This window comes from Haemaphysalis longicornis, unplaced genomic scaffold, assembly GCF_048455015.1.
Source record: "Haemaphysalis longicornis isolate Haplotype H1 unplaced genomic scaffold, Haemaphysalis longicornis Haplotype H1 scaffold_4, whole genome shotgun sequence".
In the NCBI taxonomy this organism is placed as follows: Eukaryota; Metazoa; Arthropoda; class Arachnida; order Ixodida; family Ixodidae; genus Haemaphysalis; species Haemaphysalis longicornis.
The window spans coordinates 19,188,287-19,208,778 of NW_027526361.1; the positions used below are offsets into that span (position 1 = coordinate 19,188,287).

Here is a 20,492-nt window from a genome sequence, read left to right on the forward strand (position 1 = left end):
GAACGATAATAAGCAAGTATTTTGTTAATTAGACCAATCGACATCATGATCGGTGCAGATTTACGAACACTATCGGGAAAAACCACACTCACGCACCAACCAGCTGACATTTTGACCCGCCGACCGCTAACGACACAGCGTAGTCATGGCCGCAGGGTACAAAGAAAATCAAAGCCCCTTTCTTAAGAGAAAGGTCGTTAAAACGCGAAGCTTTCTCCCATGCAACATAAGTTCAAGCCGAAAATACGAACTGCGTCGACCGTGTCACAATGGCGCAATCTTTTTTTCTATTGTTCGGCTAGGCGTTGGCTTCATAGCGTAAGGGACCCAGGTTCGATTCCGAGCGCGGTAAGCGTTTTTTTTCTTCTTTTTATTGGGACGCTTGATGGGCCTTGGTAGATCAATCCCATTGTGTAAGTTGGCTTTCCTCCAGTGCGTTTTTGCGTTCAGCGCTACCCACGAGGCGTATGAAGCTTCGCTTTAAAAGTCCCCGGCACCCGGAGTTGTCGGACCAGAACAGGCGGCAGCCGTAGTGCAATGTATTTATTAAGTGGGCAGACACTGGCTTCTTAGTGCTGCGGATGCACGTCCATTTTGTACGCTAATTACACGAGGCGTATAGATGTTGGAGCTAAAACAAGATTTTAAGCTGCTCCTTCGGCGTGCCGGGGAAAACCGAACAACTTTTTCAGAATTTAACGCCGGCTACAGGGAAGAAGGAAAATGAAAATTTTTGCACACAAAAATTATCACAGCAAAAGTTGGAACGCATTTCCAGTGGTAGGTAAGAAGGGGATTGTACCTAGAAGCAGAACGTCGTTATATAAATTATTGTTTGGATTTTTTAAATCGCGTTTTCTCAAAAACTTCATTTACCCAGTAGTCCAGTTAATTTATGTCTGCCAAGGCCCGCTAAACACTCGTGGTGCGGACCGGCCAGTTATGTATACTGTTTTAAATGTAGTACAACTGCCGGTGCCAGGGAAAAAAGCTATTATTCAACGCGCTCCAGTAGGAAGTTCCTGCGTCTGTCAGCGAGAAGAAATTCTTAGCCTGGAAATATAACGTGAAAATACACCAGCCTGAAAGTAGACATTTCTTTTCTTTTTGCTCTCCTTTGCTTAACAATACAGGGTCAAAACCCATTTTAAAAATACCGACTGGGGTGCATAGCTCGAAGGAAACAAAATAGAAATTGTGGGCGACTGCAAGTAAAACGGGTTTGACTTCTCCTGGTATTGCAACGTCTAAAAAGATATATATCTTTTATTTGCATTTCCAAGGTAGTTGTGAGCAATTACTGTGCACTCCAAAAATGTCGCGGTACGAAGCAAATTCCATTGGCAAAAAGAAACAAAAAAAAATACGAAGCGGTTCTGGAGCCGTCCTCAGCAGTCCAAAATGACAAGTATAAGAGACGACGCGTCTTTAAATCTGCTGAGCATGCCTGATACTGCTAATTTGTTCAGTTATTACTGCTTTTAAGCTATTGCCCTTGCCAATGCCATTCATACAGTGGATTCTAATATTAACTGCGGCTGGCATGGCCGGAGAAAGTGCATTCTGGTTAAAGATACATGCGCTAAATGTGTCCCCCCCCCCCCTCTCTCTCTCTCTCTCTCTCTCTCTCTCTCTCTCTCTCTCTCTCTCTCTCTCTCTCTCTCTCTCTCTCTCTCTCTCTCTCTCTCTCTCTCTCTCTCATCTCTCAGAGCTAGCGAGTCGGACACGAGTACCTGAGTGATCAGTGTAATGTGTGTGAGAAAGGACTGGCCAACCGGTGGTACATCATGTGGGACTGTGCCGCCGACCCAGACTGCGCGAGTTTCGAGGAGTATCCGGCGGAACTCCAGAGAACCATCGAATCTAAAAGCAAGACCGACCAGTCATGGTCCATCCAGCAGATCTTCGCCGCCCTCGAAAGGCGCGGGCTCCGTAAAAAGGGCTAGTGACGAGTAGGGCCGCTACAGTGAACTAGAATGTCTTGATCCAGTGGCGCGAACGGGAGCGCTCTGCCGCGTTCGGCTGAAGCAAAGCGCGTCTACCGCCGCCAGGGGCGCCACTGCGCCTTCTCCGAAAACGGTACCGTGGTTGAACGGGCCGTTGCTTGGGGCGCTCGCCAGGTATTGCCGCTGCCGTTTTTTAGTGTGGTACAGTAATTAATCTTTATGGCAGAAAGATGCTCCCTTTTGTTGTCCCTGCACCTTTCTAGGAACGTTTTGTTGCTTATCAGACCCGTTTGAGCCATCGGGCAACGGCAACAAACAAAGTAGCGCTGTGTCGTCTGCTAGCGGCGCAGACGACACGAGGGGATGTGCGATGCGTTGGCGGCGCTCGGTCGGGCAGACTCTCCGTCTGTTTATGGTCGAGGCCGGCCTTTCATTTTCTGCGTGTTTTACGTTTCCGTGATGTTCCCCTACAGAAGCAAGGGGTATCTAATCGTCAGAAAAATAGTTATTGCGAGTGCTGTCGAATAGAGGTTGGACAGGCGCCGGGTAGCCGCGATGTCAAAACGAAGGACGGACACCTATTCCCTTGCTCCGGGTTGTCACAGTGGTTACCCAGGTGCTCCCAAGGCGTCTTTGTTCGCCGCTCCAATGGACGATGAACTGCGCAAAAAGTGCGAACAAAATTGGGGAAGACTGGACAAACTCTTGACCATCTCTTTAGCCGTCGGTGAGCGCCACTTTGAGCCCGACTGCATATTGCGGCATTAAATCCGCGTAATAAACGGCTGTGAAGTGCGACTTGCACGCGGGAAGCTGTCACTGGCTCCAGGTGCTGTACCTACCATCCTGCCTACTGTGCGTCGAATTCTGTACGGAGCATGCAGGCGGAAGCCGCAAAGAAAAAGGCGGGCAAAAAAAAAAAAAAAGAGTTCCAGTTTCTGCAGTCAGCAAGAAGCCACGACAAAGCTGAAGAGCCGAAAAAGATGAGGTGCGCCAGCCACACCACGAGGCTTCTCTCTCTCCGCAGGGCTCGTCAAATGAAGGAGCAAGTTCTGTGGAATGGGATGCTTTCACAATTAGCCATCTTCAAGAAGTCAAGCTTCCTTCAAAGCTCTGGTGCCGGCTAAATTTTGCCGACGATCGAAACGTTCTTTTCGCTACCACATCGATACGAAGAGAAGAAAAGCTAGAAGTTTTTCACGAGAAATCCGTGCTCTTCTATCCACATGACGACAAAGTGTCGGCGCAAACATTTTTTCGTAGTGTGTTATGCGGAAGCGGTTAAATAGATTCCCCAGCTGTTGCGAACAGTGTGCTGCAAGAAGCTGACAGCAGTTCGGCCTGCAAAGGGTCGTCATGACGGCTACGGGGTTTAGTGATGTATTGCACGTGCTAACGCCGCATTCAGCCCTAAGTGCCTGGGGAAAGCTTCCTCTGAAGGTAATTTGTTCATTGCAAACTTTGCTGCTGAAAAAAATCGGCCGGGTGCTACTGGACGCGTGAATACTGGGTATAATTTGCTTCTGTAAAGTCAAATTCACGAGTAGGTTCATGCCGGGACTTTATTACAGTAAATACAAGAAAAGTAAATCCATTCGTAAAGAATTAAACATAGCAGTTGTCCGCCGGCAGCACATCGAACGCGTACGCTCGTAACGATCATCTGCACAGGTAGCAGACGACACCAAACAACACGATTTATAGCCGTTTCCCTACCGCTCAAACGGGCAGATTTGCAACAAAACGTTCCTAGCAAGGTACGGGGATGCCAGACGCGAGTAGTTTTTTTTTTTGTAAAGGTTAATTACTACCCAACATCGGAACAACGACAGTCATAACAACTGCAGATCGCCCTGCCGCGGCGGCGCCTTTCGAAGAGGGCGCAGCAGCGCCACCTGGTGTTTTCTACACAGAAGAGCACACCCCTTCCTCGCCGTTCGCGCCACTAGATCATTCTAGTTCACTATAAGGGCCGCAAAAGAAGGCGCGACGCCAAGCCACGTCGAGGCGGAGCCGTTACCCGGCTCCCGTCTACTGCAGGATTCGTTTCAACAAAGTATTTTCCAGTCCAGTCCAATCCTTATCCCGTTTGAGTACTTGAGTCACAACCAGTTCCGCGTCGCAGAACTTAGCGAGAATTAGTGGCCATGACTAAGGCACTCGAGAAAACTAGTTTCCAGGGTCTCGCGCAACGCTTTGCACTCTGGGGGAATCCCTTCGACACTGACGGGTCGCTATCAAAACCTATTCACGTTGCCCACGAAAAAAGGCTGACGCGTGCGTTGAAAACTCAGCAGCGGGGAACGCGGCGCGGAGTTCTCCTTCGCCCCACACGAGCAGCTTTACGACACGTCGTGTTTATTTGTTTTGCAAGCGGAGCATAGCTGCGCCGATTCGCGTCTTTTTAGTTTTTGCTTCGCATGAGCGATTTTACGACGCGTCGTGCTTAAATTTATTTTGCATGCGAAGCAGAACTTTGCAAACATCTAGATATCTTGGCGCCGATTTTTTGTTAATTTTCTTGATTCCCTTTTCTTTTCTTTTCTTTTTTTGGAAAGGGGGGGGGTGGGGGGCATCAGCTGATTTAAGCTGATGGAAGACGCAAAACTGCGAGAAATGCCCCAGTAAAACAGTGGTACTCTGTGGGCAAATTCCTACGTACCAGAATTTCGGAACGGGAAGAAAACGGAGCGAAATTCTGGGAAAACGTTAGAGCGTGATAGAGGTAAGCTGGTAAATAAGTGTTGCATCCGCCGAGCAAAAGCCGCGCAAGATGCCAGTGGAGCTGTTCGTCGCGTGGCGCTGGGGTATTTGTTGGCGCCACATTTAAAACTTCAGGAACCACCGAGTCTGGGTTCGCTAAATCCCTAAGAGCGAGGATGGAAAAGCGAGGTTTAAAAAGTAAGGCAACGACGTGAAACAAGGCAAAAAATACAACTTGCTTAGCAATCACTACGAACCGGCAGAAATGTAGATTTAGAGTACGTCGCCTACTTGGGAATGACGCAGCAACAGTTTGTTGCCTTGCAGCTGAAAAAACGTCACCAGCGTGTAACCAATTTGAAGGCTTGAGGACGGTAGCCGTAACTTTAGTTCCAGGAGGCTGTTAAAAATCCTTTGCACCGCGATTTTCTCTCATAAATGCTCTGTTAGCTAGCGAAATTTAATTTCGTTATAAATGCCTTCTGCCGTAGTTTGAAAACGACGTTTCCTTTTGTAGAAAGCGACAGGATTTTCTGGGAATACTCCTACCAGGCTCGGGCGGCTCGTGGCGATAAGAAATTCGTGTCACGTCATACAGCCTCGTTTTATTAAAGCACAGCGTGGGCTATTAATTCCTCAAGGCGGCTAATGGCAATGCGGTAAGGGTATTCTCTACATTCCTTGAGCACTGCCCTACGAATTGTAATACGTATTAGAGCACTGCACGGGCCTGAATTCAAGGCCCGAGCCCGGCCCGAGCCCGCTTTGTGAAGACCGAACCCGACCCGAGCCCGTAACGCCTAGCCCGGGCCCGGCCCAAGCCCGGGCATTTATAAGCGAGGCTGACCCGGGCCCGGCCCGGGCCCGTCGTCTCAAGCCAAGGCCCGGCCCGGCCCGATCATTTTTTTTTGAGCCTAGGGAGGGCTCGCGTGTGTACGACCAGGCCCGCTTTTAATTAGACGGTGAAGAAAAATTGTTTATTATATTTGGTTCAGTGTCTTCGTATCGGGCAATCAGACGGAACATGTAGTCTGTACAAGCACGTCATGAACTGAAACGCAAAAAATAAAGGTATAAAAGTACTTTAGCTTAAACCGTCTGCAGTTCACGCCACATCGGCGTGAAAGCTTGTATTCTTACACGAGAGAGTCGGAGAGACACCATCACCTTTGACGACCAGACTCTTGGCAACTTCACGTGGTTGTCTCAGCCACAAGTTGGTATTGCTCAAATTTTTTGCTCCGCATTTGAATCGACGAGTAGGTACGTGCGTTGAAATATTTTCTCTGCAGTGGTTTTTAAGCGGTGTTGTTTCGTCTAGCACGCGAGTTTGATTCCCGGCCATGGCAGTCGTATTTCGATCGGTGCGACATCTAAAACACACATGTACATTGACATAGGTACACAGTTCCGGGTCGTCTCAATTAATTCCTTCCCCGCTAGGGCATTCCTTGCAATCGTGTCTTTGGTATGTTATACACCAAAATATAAAATCTTTATGTAGTACATGAAATGTCATTAAAATTAGAGTATAGTGACTATCACACCTAGCAAAACATGTTTTTAGAACAATTCGTACAACTAACATCAAGAAGCGCGTAAAAATAAACTCAGAATACTCATTTCAATCCTCTTTTGTACACTTCACGTTGGAACTGTTTGGGGCCGGGCCTATGAATTCAAGCCCGAGCCCGGCCCGGGCCCACGGCGTCGAGCCCGAGGCCGGCCCAGGCCCGCGCCCTTAAGCCCGGGCCCGGCCCGGGCCCGCCGAAAATCGACTTCGGGTAGCCCGGCCCGGCCCGCGGGCCGGCCCGGGCCCGTGCAGTGCTCTAATACGTATAAGCATTCAGGGCCTCTTCCCTTGGCAAACCTTGCATCCGTTTGTAATGTTGCGCTTTGTAACATTGTGCATCATGGGGATACATAGGGTTTTAGGGGACTAATAAAACAATGGCTACGCATGACTGCTTAAACTTTGCGATTTCTTGTGAGTACATACTGACTAAGAGTCATTGAGACTGATTAGGTCAATTAAGGTCACTTTGAGGTTCACGCCCCATTACAATACCATGAAGGCTTTATATTTTCATATGGCGGCTTGTACTGCCCGAAAAATGTATTCTGAGCAACTCATTTGTGTACAGTGAAAAAATAAGGCTTTAAAAGACCACGTTGTGTGGCGTGTATTTTTGAAGTTGGCTTTTTCACACTGCGTATAAACAGTGCAGTGAAGCCTACAAACAAACAAAAAATAACGGCGTTGTGTTGGTTAAAGAATGGCGGTCAAGAGAGGCGATATTAAAGCAGAACAAAAACGAAAGATACGGTCCCACGTGAGGTTTCATAACAGTATATGAACCACGTAAGAAACCCAAGGAAGACCGCCTAAGCGCGATGGATGCGGCCACAGTGCTTGCAACTTTGTAAGCGCGCTAGCCGCATCCATCGCACTTACACAGTTTTCCTGGGCTTTCTTACGTGGTTCTTTCGTGGGACTGTAGCTTTTGCACTCGATAGATGAATTTTAGATGCGAAGCATCTCATGCTCGGGGCTGTGTCCTTTCCTCCCTCGTTGTCGTTGTCCGCCGTCCGCACTCTACTGCGCATGCGCGTCTCTTCAGCCCCGTCAGCGCTTGGGCTGATGTCAGCGCAGTCCACTATAAAAAGAAACAGGGGGCGCCCAGTTCCGATCCCACGACTCCCTGGCCGCAACGGGAGGTACGTGGCGCTCTTCCCACTGCGCTACAAACCGAGACGGGAGCATGTGCTACGAACGCGCCTTATGTCCTTCACTCATTCAAACTACGTCAAGAAGCTACTGATACAACGAAGGCACGCGAAGCTGAACGTCAACGGAAACGACGAACTGAAAACTAATGGGAACTTCAGTCGACCCCATGGCTGCTCCGCATACTACTCAGGGTTCCCCTACGGGAAGATGATGCAATTTTTTCGATAGGTCTTCTATCGAATGACTTGTTACAGGAGGTTCCCTAACGTTCTTCCTCTGCGATGCTTTGTCGACTCGTTGTTGGTCGCTCCTGCCGAGCAGGACAAATTGTTAAATTGTTCCTTATGCTGCCCGTACGGGAGGGGCACTTACGGAGCATGCACATTCACTACAGGTGAATGCCGCCGGCAACCTCGCTGGGTATAGTGTGTCAACTGTGCGTGTGAGCCCCCATTCTATCGATGCACAATGTTCGAGCCATGTACTGGCCGTCGCAAAAAAGAAATTTATGCAGTGCTCTCTACCTGTCAAAACGGTGTCATATAACGCTCCCTGCGTCTGCAGAAAAGTAAGTGCGGCTATGTCATAAATTAACAAAGGAATAGAGTGATCCCTATGGTGGAAACTGGGGTAGGTTAAGGCCATCTTTATTGCAGTTCTACGTTGGCAGCGATCGTTCCGCTTTTTTCCAAATATGTTTCCAGGACGCTTACAAGTAACACCGTTTATCGTTGTTTAACAGCGCTGCGCATCATCTGCCCTTTTTCTACGTCCTCTCCTTCGCCCTGCTTGTTAGATAGTCGCACTGACTTAGCCAGCCCATTTGCTTCCTATCCTCAAACGGGCCTCAGGTTTCCTTCGAGTTGGCGTATTGTGTAAAGTCGCCCAGCGGTCTTCCTTCGTACACACAGTTGTTTTTGGCCCGTTTTTGCGGCCTTACACTCCCGTGAGCTGAAGTCTGGTTCAAAATCCGAGTGCACCGCCAGATAACCACTAAGAAAACGGGCCTGGACTCGTCGGTGTATGTTTTGCTTATGAAAACCCCGTTTGAGTTAGGCGCAAAGTTTGGCTTGGTGCGGGCGGGATTATTTTTTTACCGGGCGGTACGTCTACGGCCGCGCTAGCATTGCGCAATATTTGTACTGGAGAGGCTGGTTTATTTTCTGATGAAACAATACGTCTCCGTACGCGCTTCCCCCTCCCTCCCTCCCCCCCCCCCCCCCCCTTCAACCAGAACGTTTCAGGGTGGAAGCTTGTTTGAAAGTATTGAGGGAGTTAGGAGTCAGCTGGCACGCCTTTTATCGTCTGTTGTTACCACTATGCGTGAAACCATTGGTTTACCATATATGCGCACAGGGCCTATAGCTGTGGCCTAGTCGACGTCGCACGTGGCAGAAACACTACACTCGATTGAAGCACGTAAAAACAGGCTGACCAGGAGAAAATCTTGAAACTCATCAAACTAGCCCGCGGCTCTATATACATCTTGTCCACAGGGAACCTAAACAACTCATTTTTTCAGTAGATATTAAACAGTTGCTGCAAAAAAAAAAGTGTGTTACACATTTACACTCTGGCATGAGCAACGCGTCGGGGAGATAGCCGTAGTATCGGATCCACACGTCACGTGGAAAAATGAAGACTAGGTTTCGCTATTGTATCGCGCCCTAATTCTGAATGTCAAGAGAGAAAAACTACTGGCCCTTTGGGGATAAAGGAGCTTCGGCTGAATGGCCGTTCGCCCTTTTCTGGAACAAGCAGTAACGGCTAGCAACACCCCGAGTTTCGTGTCTAGCGAGAACACCAGACCCTGGTAAAAAAAAAAAAAAAGTTCTAGTTACACGGTGTTGCGTTGTAAGCAATAGCGGGCAGCCAAGATTTGCTTACGTGGCCTCATTGCATGGTCTGTTTTGCGAAACAGCAATCTCTCCGGTGGCACTTCCTCGGTATCTATAGCGTCACTGTCAGCAGTGAGTTAGCTTTAATTTTCTCGGAATTAGGGTCAGTGAACCCTCAGTAAGTACTGAGGGAAGATAAATCTTGCTTAGCGACCCTGCGTGTGGCGGGCCTAGTGCTTCCCGAGCCACCACCACCATCACAACCATCACCTTGGTTGTGTCCACTGCAGGACGAAGGCGTCTGCCAAAGATTAGCAGCTGCTTCTTTCATGTGCCCCCGATAGCTCATCCCTCCATTAAAGTTTGGTCTTCGCCTGTTTCGTCTGCCACCCCCCAGTAACCATTCCGTTCAACGGATGGTACTCGTCATTCATCCGCATCGCGCGACCTGCCCAGCACCGCTTCTTTCGCTTAATTTCAGTTCCACTTTCAGTTTTCGAGTATTAATGATTTAAAAAAATATTATACAAACGAATGTCATATTTACAAACTTCAGTGGTACCCTCGAATTTGAACTTGGATCTCGAGCAGCGCTGGACAGGCGCTGTTGGAGGTCAGCGGGAGAGACCTTCGTTTTGCAGTGGGCATAAGTAGGCTGATGATGATCATCATCACCATAATAATGACGCTGGCGATGATTTTCTACACTAGTTTGTTTCCTAATCCACACTCCTGTATTCTTGTCTTTAAGTGTTATCCCTACCTTTTTCCTCTTTACGGCGCATCGTGCAGATCTACCTCTTTTTTCCTTTCAAGTGACCTTTCCAGGCGCATATTGATAACCCATGTTTTTGCCCTATACGTCATCACTGGCGGAACGGATTCGCTATACAGTACTTGTTTTGTTGTGAAAGTGGCGGATTACTACTGAACACTTCGGAATACTTACCGAATGCATGCAGCCCAGCCCACTTTTATCCTGTGCCTAATTTTCATCATGGCCATGGCAAATTGGACGTATTTGCTGTAAAAAATGACGAACAGGTGACCTAACCTGTCGCTTTTCCATTTCCAAGTTTGGAAAGAGACAAAAAAAAACATTTTCGTGTACCACCTGGTGGCGAACCAATAAAACACGACTTCCTTGTATCACTTAGTTCATCTCTAAATTTTGCGGTGGACGCTCGCCTCCCATGCGGCATGCCTGCTCTTTGTTTTTGCTTCCATTGCTGCCCGGTACTATGGAGAAAGACGGCGTATTTTTCTGCTCGGGTCGCGATCTCTGGCTGGCGTGGTGCTGGTCATTGTAGCACCGCCTGTGACAAATGGTCGGTATTGGGCGCGTTTTTAGCACTGGTAGCGCTACACTGTGCAATTTTTAGGGGCGAAGCACCTTAGGGGCTCGGGAAGTCGGCTTCTCATGTCGTCGTATTCGCATGTAGTCACGGTACTAAAACACCAGGACACTCGTCTTCCAACGCCTCGCTCTAGAACGTAACGCGTACAAAAAAAAAGCACACACCGGGACTCTCGTTTTCCAACGCCTCGCGCTAAACGTTTCATCTTCATGGGCAGAAACGCGTACTAAAAGAACACACCGGGACACTCGCATTTCGTTCGCGCTTGCTTGCTCGCTTCTATTTCGCTACGTACTCGCTATAACTTCAAAACTTGCAGTTCTCCATTCCGAATTCCACTTCTTCTCCGTCTTCGTAATTGTCAAATCACCTATATCAGCACGCGCCGTGTGGCAAGGGAGAGACTCACAATCTTCGAATACACTTATGCACCGCGTGCTTCGCCCACCCCAGGTTTCACGGTAGTGGAGATTTTTTTTAAGTGGAGGTAGTGGAGTGCGGTTTCGTGATGTTGCCTACGCAGGAGTACCTCCATTTCGATCACCTTCTTTGCTTTCACCGCTGCGTCCAGCGCATGTCACTCTTCCTCATGGCCATATCCTGAGAAATTATAAATGTTTCACCTGCGTTGTGTCCGTTCCAAAAGGTCGCTAAAAATCCGCCGCTGGCTTGTAGTATGCTCGGTTTTAGATATACTAAATTTTGATTGTTGTGCCCCGTATACAGACCTAGTCCCTTCCCCCACATGCAATTAAAATAAGCCAGCAGCTCTCAAAGAGTGAGGTGCCGTTAAATGGTATAACTAGGGATTCGCATGCACGTAAAAATTTATGACTGAAGTCGTAACAGGTAATAATCAATCCCGGGCATAAGACATCAGTTTACGGATGAGGTAGATTGGCCGTGTGACGTAAATAACGGTCGAAGAAGGCAAGGCAATAGCAATGTGTAGTCTCACGACGTAAACAAGATCTCTCGGTTTATTCCTTTAATGAATGAGCCACGAGCAATGTTCTTGTGTACACCCGATGGCTCCCACAGATTGCGCCAATATTTACGCCCGCGCCTACGCATGCACGGCGGGGCGAACGCTCGCCCCTTGACCGACCTCTGCTCTCGTGCACGTGTGAGCCTTGACGACAGCCATGCGGATTTTAGATGCAGAGCATCTGATTCACTCGCCTTGTCCCTCCGGCGCCGTCGTCGTTGTTGTCGGCGTTGTCCACCCCTCTGCCATTCTCCTCGCCGCGCGAGCTGCGCTCTCCGCCGCTCACCGCCTCTCCTCTCCGATAACGAACACTCTCTCGCGAGGGGCATTGGATTTGATTTGATTTGATTTGATTGGATTGGATTGGATTGGACTGGATTGGATTGGATTGGCTTGGCTTGGATTCGGTTGGATTGGATTTGGATTGGATTGGATTAAAGTGGATTGTGTTGGATTGTGTTGCGCCATAGCCGCGGCACGTTGCGTCATAGCCGCGGCAGACGCGCTGGGGCCGGCGCATGTGCAGTACTCTCTCTTCCGCGGTTTCCTCTCCTTCGGGCGCGCTGCGCATATAACCGGTGTGCCGTTCTCCGGCGAAGCAACATCCACGCTTTGCTCAAACACACGCCGCTTTACAAGTACGCCAACGTCGTCATCGACTGGGACCAGCTTACGCAGTCCCCTCAACGTTATACGCGCTATAAAACGCGTTCCCTTCGCCGCTCCGCCTATGCGTCGCATCTACACAGGGGTTCCCGCGAGGGGAGGTGGGAGTTTTTTTCTTAGTTGCATACAGTCCAATTCTCAGCCTGCGATGATTTTGTCCTTGCGAACGATACGAGACAGATGCGAGATGAGTTCCAAGTTTCTCCAAACCGCGCGCGATGCGCTATGTTTAGCTCCTTGCTTCCCCGAATTACATTATCTAATTACATTATTGAAGTGATCGGGCAGGAAGGTATGGGGAGTAGTAGGAGAGCATACACTAAAATAAATCGCTGGGTCGTTCGGGGATAAACATCGAGATGTATGTATGTTATTCATCCACCTACGTCCGCGAGCAATAACTTACATACACATTACGAGGCCGCCATGGTACTATCGAATGTTGTTTATCCACGCTAAATAAACAAGGTGTCTTTCACTGTCCTCTAGTCTTTATTTCATGCCAGCATCATATACTTGCAACTATAGTCAAAGTTTTTTTTTGTTTTTTCGTGTGGTTCACTCCCAGCAACAAATTTCCCCCATTTATCTCGGCGGGAACTCCATAGCGAATTTCGAAAACAACAATTAGATGGCACGGAAGCTGCAACTGTTCCAGCAATAGCTGAATTAAGGCGGAAACCTTTTACTGGAGCCAAGTAAAAATAAACTCCATAGCGAATTTTGAAAACAACAATCAGATGGCACGGAAGCTGCAACCTTTGTAGCAATAGCTGAATTAATGCGAAAAAATTTTACTGGAGCCAAGTAAAAATAAAAGAAAAAACGAAAACCGTTCCACTCAATGTGAAAGCTGCCGCAAGTGCAGAGCAGTGATTCGCCATAATGGGCTGCAGCGCCGTTATCCGATCACTGCTGCCACCCAGTGCATTTGAAATTTCCCGCCTTCGAAGTGCTCGCGCGCTCCCCGGCCTGAAACTGCGCCAGCGGGAGTATGTTATTTTTGTGCTTGCTTTAATTTCGTATGCTGGAGCTGTTTTGCGTCATTTCGAACGCGTATTTTTTTTTTTTTCTCGCGTGGCTGGAACCTTTCTGCGGCATTTCTAACGCGCCATTTTTTTCTTGCGCGGCTGGAGCCTTTCTGCGTCATTTCGAACGCGCCATTTTGTTCTTGCGCAGCCGCTTTTTTCGCTTACCATCGTAAAAACCAACCCAACGAGCGTTCCTAACTAAACGAACGCGGGGGCTGCCGGTTATATACACAGATTTTGCCTGAAATGTACCTGCAGTTTTCTTTGCGCCAAACAACGGGGAGATTTATCACAAGCGCCAGCGGTTCACGAGGTTCGAACGGAAATGACTATTTAAACTGCATGGTTTTTCGAAACCCCAGGTTTTTCGAAGACTCCCTGACGCCGGTAAGAAAGGCTCTACTTGGTTCCGTTATCTCGGTGCGCCGCCTGATTCCGGCAGTCGCATCGACCGTTAGCGAGCTAAGACGACCAGGCGAGCCCTTAAAGTGACTTGCGTTAAAGATCATGAGCCGTTCAACTCCGTGAAAACCGATGACCAGCGATCCTCTTTAGAGCACGGCATAGAGAAGGTGTCACAGAGGTTAGGTTAAAGGTATGCGCAAATTTTATTTCTCTTGAGCGTTGACAGCGGTCATCTACAAGGTAGACACACATAATTACAGCCGTTTTGTTGTGAGCATTCGCGATAAAGTTGGCTTTGCCAACAGCGTTTTTTTTTTTCGCACGCAGGAAGAAAATGCGCAAAATCCTCCCTCACTCGGACCACTTCATGCTGTAATTTAAGAAGAACAAAGTAACCTTGTTTCCCTGGTGCAACGAGCCCTGGAATCAGCAAAGGCTCGCGGCCTCCTGGACGTAGGAAGCTAACCACCACCCCTCAATCCCGTCCTTTTGCTCAATAAATGTTTACTCATCCTCCTCCACCAGAAACCCCTAGTCCGGAGCTCCCGGGATATTCCACAGGGCCATCTCTGCGCGTTTTCGAGCCCAAGTCCCGAGCCCCTTTCGTGAGGAATACGAACATCCCGGCGTGCTCTATAACATCGCGGTCACCGCCGAAATCATAGGCCGAAATCATAGGAAACAGTGCACAGGTAGTTGAGGTATTCACCTTAAGAGGGGAAAGCTAAACTTCACATATGAGATGCCAAGGGAAAAATGTTTACAATTCCTAGATGTGCAGTTCACCTTTAAAGAACACCACATGTGCTGGCAGTATTCACCACGCACGGAGAAACCACTCTTAGAGTGCACGTCTGGCCACTCAAGGATAGTTAAGAATGCGATAGTAATGGGTTGTCTAAAATCCGCTCTCGACAAAACCTGCAAACACAGAATGGAAGAAGCGTTTGGTGCGCAGACACACCGTCTTGAAAAGGCAGGGTACCCAACGGCGATGTTTTGTAACAGTTAGCGAAAGGCTTCTAAAACGAGTAAAAATGGAGGGCAAGGAGAAGGAAAAAAGCGCCGAAAACAAGAACAAGTGCATGTCAGTAATTCCTTACGTGCACGGTTTGTCTCAAGAAAGCCGCTTCCAAGTACAACGTGAATGTGTTTTTTTTTTTCTGCCAAAAACGAAGTGGGACGCGTTTGCCCGGTGGTTAGCAGACTGTACGAAGAAAGGACCAGCAGCAAGGCTACTAAATGTACTATGCGTCACACGTACAAATTTTTGAATGCAGAAAAAAACGTTATGTACAAGATTCCGTTCACATGTGGGAACCAGTGCGTTGGTCAAACGAGTAGATGCGTAAATGTAAGGCTCAGAGAACACATGTCCAGCGCTACAGGTCGGCCATACACACATCTGGCTGCGCACAGTGCGCAGTGCACAACAAAAAAGTGCGAGCCGTTGTTTGACATAACGACGATGGAGTTCCACCACCAAGACAGGACTACAAGAGAGATAGTGGAATCCTGGCAGGTGTCGAAATTAAAGGGAACGTGCATAAGTAAACCGTCAGTAACCCTGTCCGATAAATAAATTCAGTTTTTAGACGACATGAGATAATTCAAAGGTTAAAATGTTTTTTTCTTGGTTTTTTCTTGCGTTTGTGTGCATGACGTGATACGTACCAATTTGATCATGTTGCCAAAGACGGTATATATGCGTTGAGTGATGGATAAAATTTCAGTTGTTAGTCCGCGCTGGTCTTCGTGTCCTCGTTCAGTCCTCGTTTTTTGTTACAGCCATGAATTGTCACCAACTAGCCCGCCTTTCAGTGTCATTGAAACATGAGGGGACACACACCGTGACGTTCGTTTTTCAACACCTCATGCAGTAGAACGCCTCGCGCTTTAATAGGGCTCGTGTTTCGAGAGAGAGAGAGAGAGAGAGAGAGAGAGAGAGAGAGAGAGAGAGAGAGAGAGAGAGAGAGAGAGAGAGAGAGAGAGAGAGCTTTATTTTGGCTAATATGTCATTCAGGTCGCGCTTGTAGCCGGTGGCATCCACTGATAAGTGACCTCGACAGCCCTGTTGATTAACCGGACCTGAAGGTCCGGATAGGAGCTGCGGAGCGCGGCCTCCCAGTGCTCCTTAGAGGTGATTGATTAGTGGGAACGGATCCTGGAGGCATGCCCATATTTCGTGATATAGGGTGGCGTGTTCGCCGCACAGGTGACCGGTCGCGGTTGTGTTGAGGCATGGGTGTACCTGGGGCAGGCGGGCTGGGTTTTGGAAGGTGTCACTTTGAAGTGAACGCCAAATGTGAGCCTTGCTGTTATACACTAGCTAGGCCACCGGTGAGTAGATCCGGCGGGAGCAGAGGTGTTGTGATGTCATTAAATGTGACCTGGCGACCCCCCGCAGACCGCGCCCCGTGATAGGGATAGAGGTTAGGCCCTGCCCGGATCGTGACCCCTCGGGTGTGTTTGTGGGCCGTCACGTTTCATTCGAGGCCGGCGTTCACGGATGCCCAGGTCAAGTGTATTGTCTGGTCTGAGAATATGGGAGGACATTTTTTAAAAGAGTTTTGAGTGTCATTCGTCATAATCGACCAGTGGCGAAATTTTTAATGGCAGTCTTCGAATCAGTAACGATTGTCTGCCGGGATGGGATTCCGTATTATGGCCAAGGCTATGGCCGCCTTCTGGGCGGGTGGCTCGTATTTTCGCTGAGTTCAGAAGTCTTTTAGGGAAGTCCGTTATAGCGGCTGCGTGTGCCTCGCGGTGCCTGTATTCTTCTGCTTCCACAAAGATGTTGTTTGGGTTATTGCTGTGTATTTTGTTGAGTAATTCAGCCCGTTTCTTTCTCCCGGCAATGTGATGTTCCCGGTGCATATTGTGTGGCAGTGGTTTGATATGTAGCCTTGCGTGGGTGTGTGTTGACGTAGGGCAGAAGTGAGTTTCGGCGACACGTGCAGCCTCGGGAGTTCTTGTTCGTAAACGCAAAAAAATACACGGAACCCTAGCGATATAAGCCTCGCCTAATAAACTTTACAGCTGGGATACAGAATAAATGGGGCAAGTCGTAGCTCAGACGAATCTTAAGATCGCAAAACTTAAATTTGAACTTCGTTTTCTTTTCAGCTTAACTTTGTAGCTCTTTACGTCTGTTCCTTGCTTGCGTTGTTTCAAGAGGCGCTTGCTCCAGCGCCAGTTATAAACCAAAGGACGGCTCTTGTGACTTTAACGGATAACCAACGCAACGTCAGGGAGAATATAGGTACTTACTGTAATGTGTACTTGTTCTACTGTATGCTTCACCATCCTGGCCGGGACATACCATTCGCCTGAATAACAGACTTATTTTCGCTTTGCTGCTACCCGCAGCTTTCTCCGTGCTCATCGGAAAACCCGAGTAGTCCGACTTTCCTCGCACGACTATTTCGAGACGTTATCGCCTGTGTGTATAGTCCAAGCGGCAATGGGCGCCTTCGCGGAGTAATGCGCATTTCTTGCCGGTAGTTCTCGAGACGCTTGGAGTGGGGAAAATGCCTGATTTGCCTGAGTGCTCGGATGATTTGAATATATCGTCCGGGCTGATAGCGACATCTTTCACGCTGGTCGTCGACCGTAATAAGAGGACAGCACCGGGGTCCCCTCGATTCAGCAGTGCAGCGTATTTCACCATTGTTATTTTCGCGAGCCATTTATTTGATTTAAGGGAACTTGTCGCTGGTCATGTTTCGAGTTCATGACTGTAAGAGCCAATGACGAAACGAAAGCACAAGACCAGCACAAAAGAAGGGGTGGAACGAGTGGTCGTGCTGAATTTTCATTCCGTACTGTTTCTTACTGCATTCACACAATGGCAGAAGTCAAGTATTGATGAGGTCCCACCGGTCCTTGTGCTTAGTTGTACAACAGCCAATTTCAGTGTGTGCGGTCTTTTTCATTTTAGTTGGCTTGCTCGCGCCGTATTTCGTGTCCCGGCGAGTCAACAGACCACGGAGATTGGTATAAGAATAGTGTCTGCGAAAAGCTGTTCTTTCTTCTTCTGACTTTCGTGTACGAAAAGATTGCGTTACAGAGGAAACATTTCTAGCAGTGTCGAAAGATGCTACGAAGTGAGCCTCAATTGAATCCACTGTTTTATTTAAACATGTCATTCAAAAACAAATACAAACTTTGTTTCCACATGCTTCCAGGTGGCCAAGGCATCCAACGAGTGCGCTAACTGACAAAAACATTTAGCGTCGTTTCACGAGATGAATTCGACATTACTGCGGGAGCGGAGTGCAGCCCCTTGCTGTTCCTCGTTTATTCTTGGTTTAGCAAAGTTATTGTCGTGTTAAAGGTAGTTATGTGTATGCGAATCAGCAAAAACATTCACACGTCACACAATTTATTTCACGTTAAGATTTACAACTTTATACAGATTACTCATGTCTCGACAGGAAAAGTTGAAGGACGCTAGCGATGCGTAAGGGAGTTGAACTAAAATTAGTTAAACGAAACGCAGGCTGAAACGATAGGTCGAGAACTACGTCGGGGGGGGGGGGGGGGGCATTGAGAGAGAGAGAGAGAGAGAGAGAGAGAGAGAGAGAGAGAGAGAGAGAGAGAGAGAGAGAGGGGGGGGGGGGGGGGGGACTTTTATTTGAGACACGGTTACTGAGAGGGTTGGTGGCGGCAGGGCGGAGGCCAGTTGCGACTTCGGTAGCTCTGCGTACCAGGGCCTCCTGAATCTAGAGCTACCCAACGCCTCTCTCCATAGCTCGCTGCTAAAGATTTGAGGGAAGGGGTCGTAAGGGCAAGCCCACATGGGATGTTCCAGAGTGGCACGTTGGCCGCATTGGGGACAGTTGGGAGACGGGAATGATGAGGAGTGTATGTGGTGTACACGAGCTCTGCATGGGAAGGAGTCTGTTTGCAAGAGTCACCAATAGCGGGTTTGGTGAGGGGTGAGGGAGGAATTTCCCACATTCCCAGACCGATTCCCTAAAACTCCCTAGAAATGCGACATAGGACATGTGCACATTGGACGGTAAATTGTGTGAAATGTTTCTGTCAAAATGCATTGATCACGGCCTTTTTTTTTTTTTTTTTTTCAGATCATCATCCATACATTCGACTCTGGTGGAATCTAGCTTTCCTGGGTCTCCACATACGGCTATGCCACGGTGAGGTCCTCATTTTTATAGCGTGCTGTACGACCATGGCCAAAGTTCACAAGAAACGCAAATTGCAGAATCAACTTTAAATTTGATGTCGCTTAATAAGTTATTTCTCTCCATCGTTGTAATTGCATGGTATCTAATTCAAGTAAAAAAATCAAACTACTTTGCGCACAAAATAAGTTGAAAGAGAAGAAATTGACAACAGATAAGAAATTTTTTCTATCATTGTAATTGATATCTAATTCACTTGAAAGCAAATCAAACGCTTTTGGGTAGAAATTAAGTTTGGAGGGGAGAAATTAATAACAGGTAAGAAATATGAAGCTGACCTTACATTGATGGATTTTCACAGCCAAATAACTTATTTCAATGTGTTGTAAATACGAACCATTTCATTGCCACCACAGAAGCGGGGTCGTTTAAGCCTCATTCCTGGGTAAGTCGTTGATACAAAGTAGAATCTCAACCTCACCCCTCACCAGACATGCGTAGACCATCACTCACGTGCCCCCCCCCCCCCCCCCCCCCCCTTTCTGAGCTGAGGTTATGGAGGTGGACATTCCGAAGAAATTTTTCGCTTTTAAAAACTAAAGTTTTTTGTTGTGTCGAAAAGCAAGGGGCGCATAACTTGAACTTTCCGGCTACGCAGTTGTGTTTCGTGTTAACATTGACCACGCAAACGTAAGGGCTAGCTAAGAACATAATTTTTTTTTTTTCATTTGTATCGGAGCTGATAAATGTATGTTTTTAGAAACAAAATGTAAGAAAGTGGTAAAAGTATCGGGTTACAGGAACAAAAACGCCTTCCTTGCAAGGCGCTTGCCAACGGGACTAGCCTCTCGCTGCGCTCAGTCTCTTCTCTCAGCTGCTTCGGCGACCAGCTTCCGCGAGGGATTGTTACTAATAGGGCTTGTTGCTCGACCAGCTATTTGATCGTCCTCGACGGGCCAGTGGAGACGGTAAGCCTCCTCCCAATTATATTTACGGATCTATATACCAGGCCCTGTCGTCTTCTCTGGACTTACATCCGGTGTTGTTGTACTGCCGTGCGAGTCAATCGCTCGTACTAAGCGTATTCGGCCCACTGCCCTTATCAGTGAACATCTAACGAATGTCTCTTCTTTATTACTCCACGCACTTCAGCACCCTCCCTAGATTTGTTGTCCGCTAACTGTCGAAAACACCTAAATGCCGTCCTGAACTTTTTTAGGGTGTCCTCCCCAGAACATATTTCTTAGCGTTGTATTAATAGAAATGCGCTAATAAGCCATAACAGACAATGTTTGCCTATTTTTAATAGAAATTCTCGGTCAGTTTTCTTGCCCTGCCCTATTCGTGCACCCCGTGATCGGTTTTGGTCGTTTAATAGCCTAAAACCTTAAAATTTAGCTCACTTGGGCGTTGGTGAAGGCTGCGCTTTGTTTTAAATTTTTTCTGTTGTTATTCTTATTCTAATAACTTAGTTTGACAAACAATTAAAGGCGGTAATGAAAGCAATGCTCCCAAGTCGGCTGCGTTAAGAAACGTGTAATGGCCAAAACCATTTAATCAGCAAGCCGGTGTCACATTGCGTAATCAGTCTGCCGTAAGGAAAAAAAAATGGCCTGCTTATTTCTCCGCATTACCCGTTTTCTATCCGTCGCATAGTTCTTTTTATTTTCAGAATTACG

General features: G+C 48.0%; 1 protein-coding gene across 1 annotated transcript in view; it reads left to right on the forward strand.

The window, feature by feature from the left end:
* Window positions 1-1,787: 1,787 nt before the first annotated feature.
* LOC144179527 (uncharacterized) overlaps window positions 1,788-20,492 on the forward strand; it is a gene marked incomplete in the record, with an annotated part of 127,156 nt that continues 108,451 nt past the window's right edge. Inside the window, 1 exon segment of the mRNA XM_077707919.1 lies at window positions 1,788-1,932. Within this exon segment, the coding sequence (XP_077564045.1) occupies window positions 1,788-1,932 (145 nt within the window).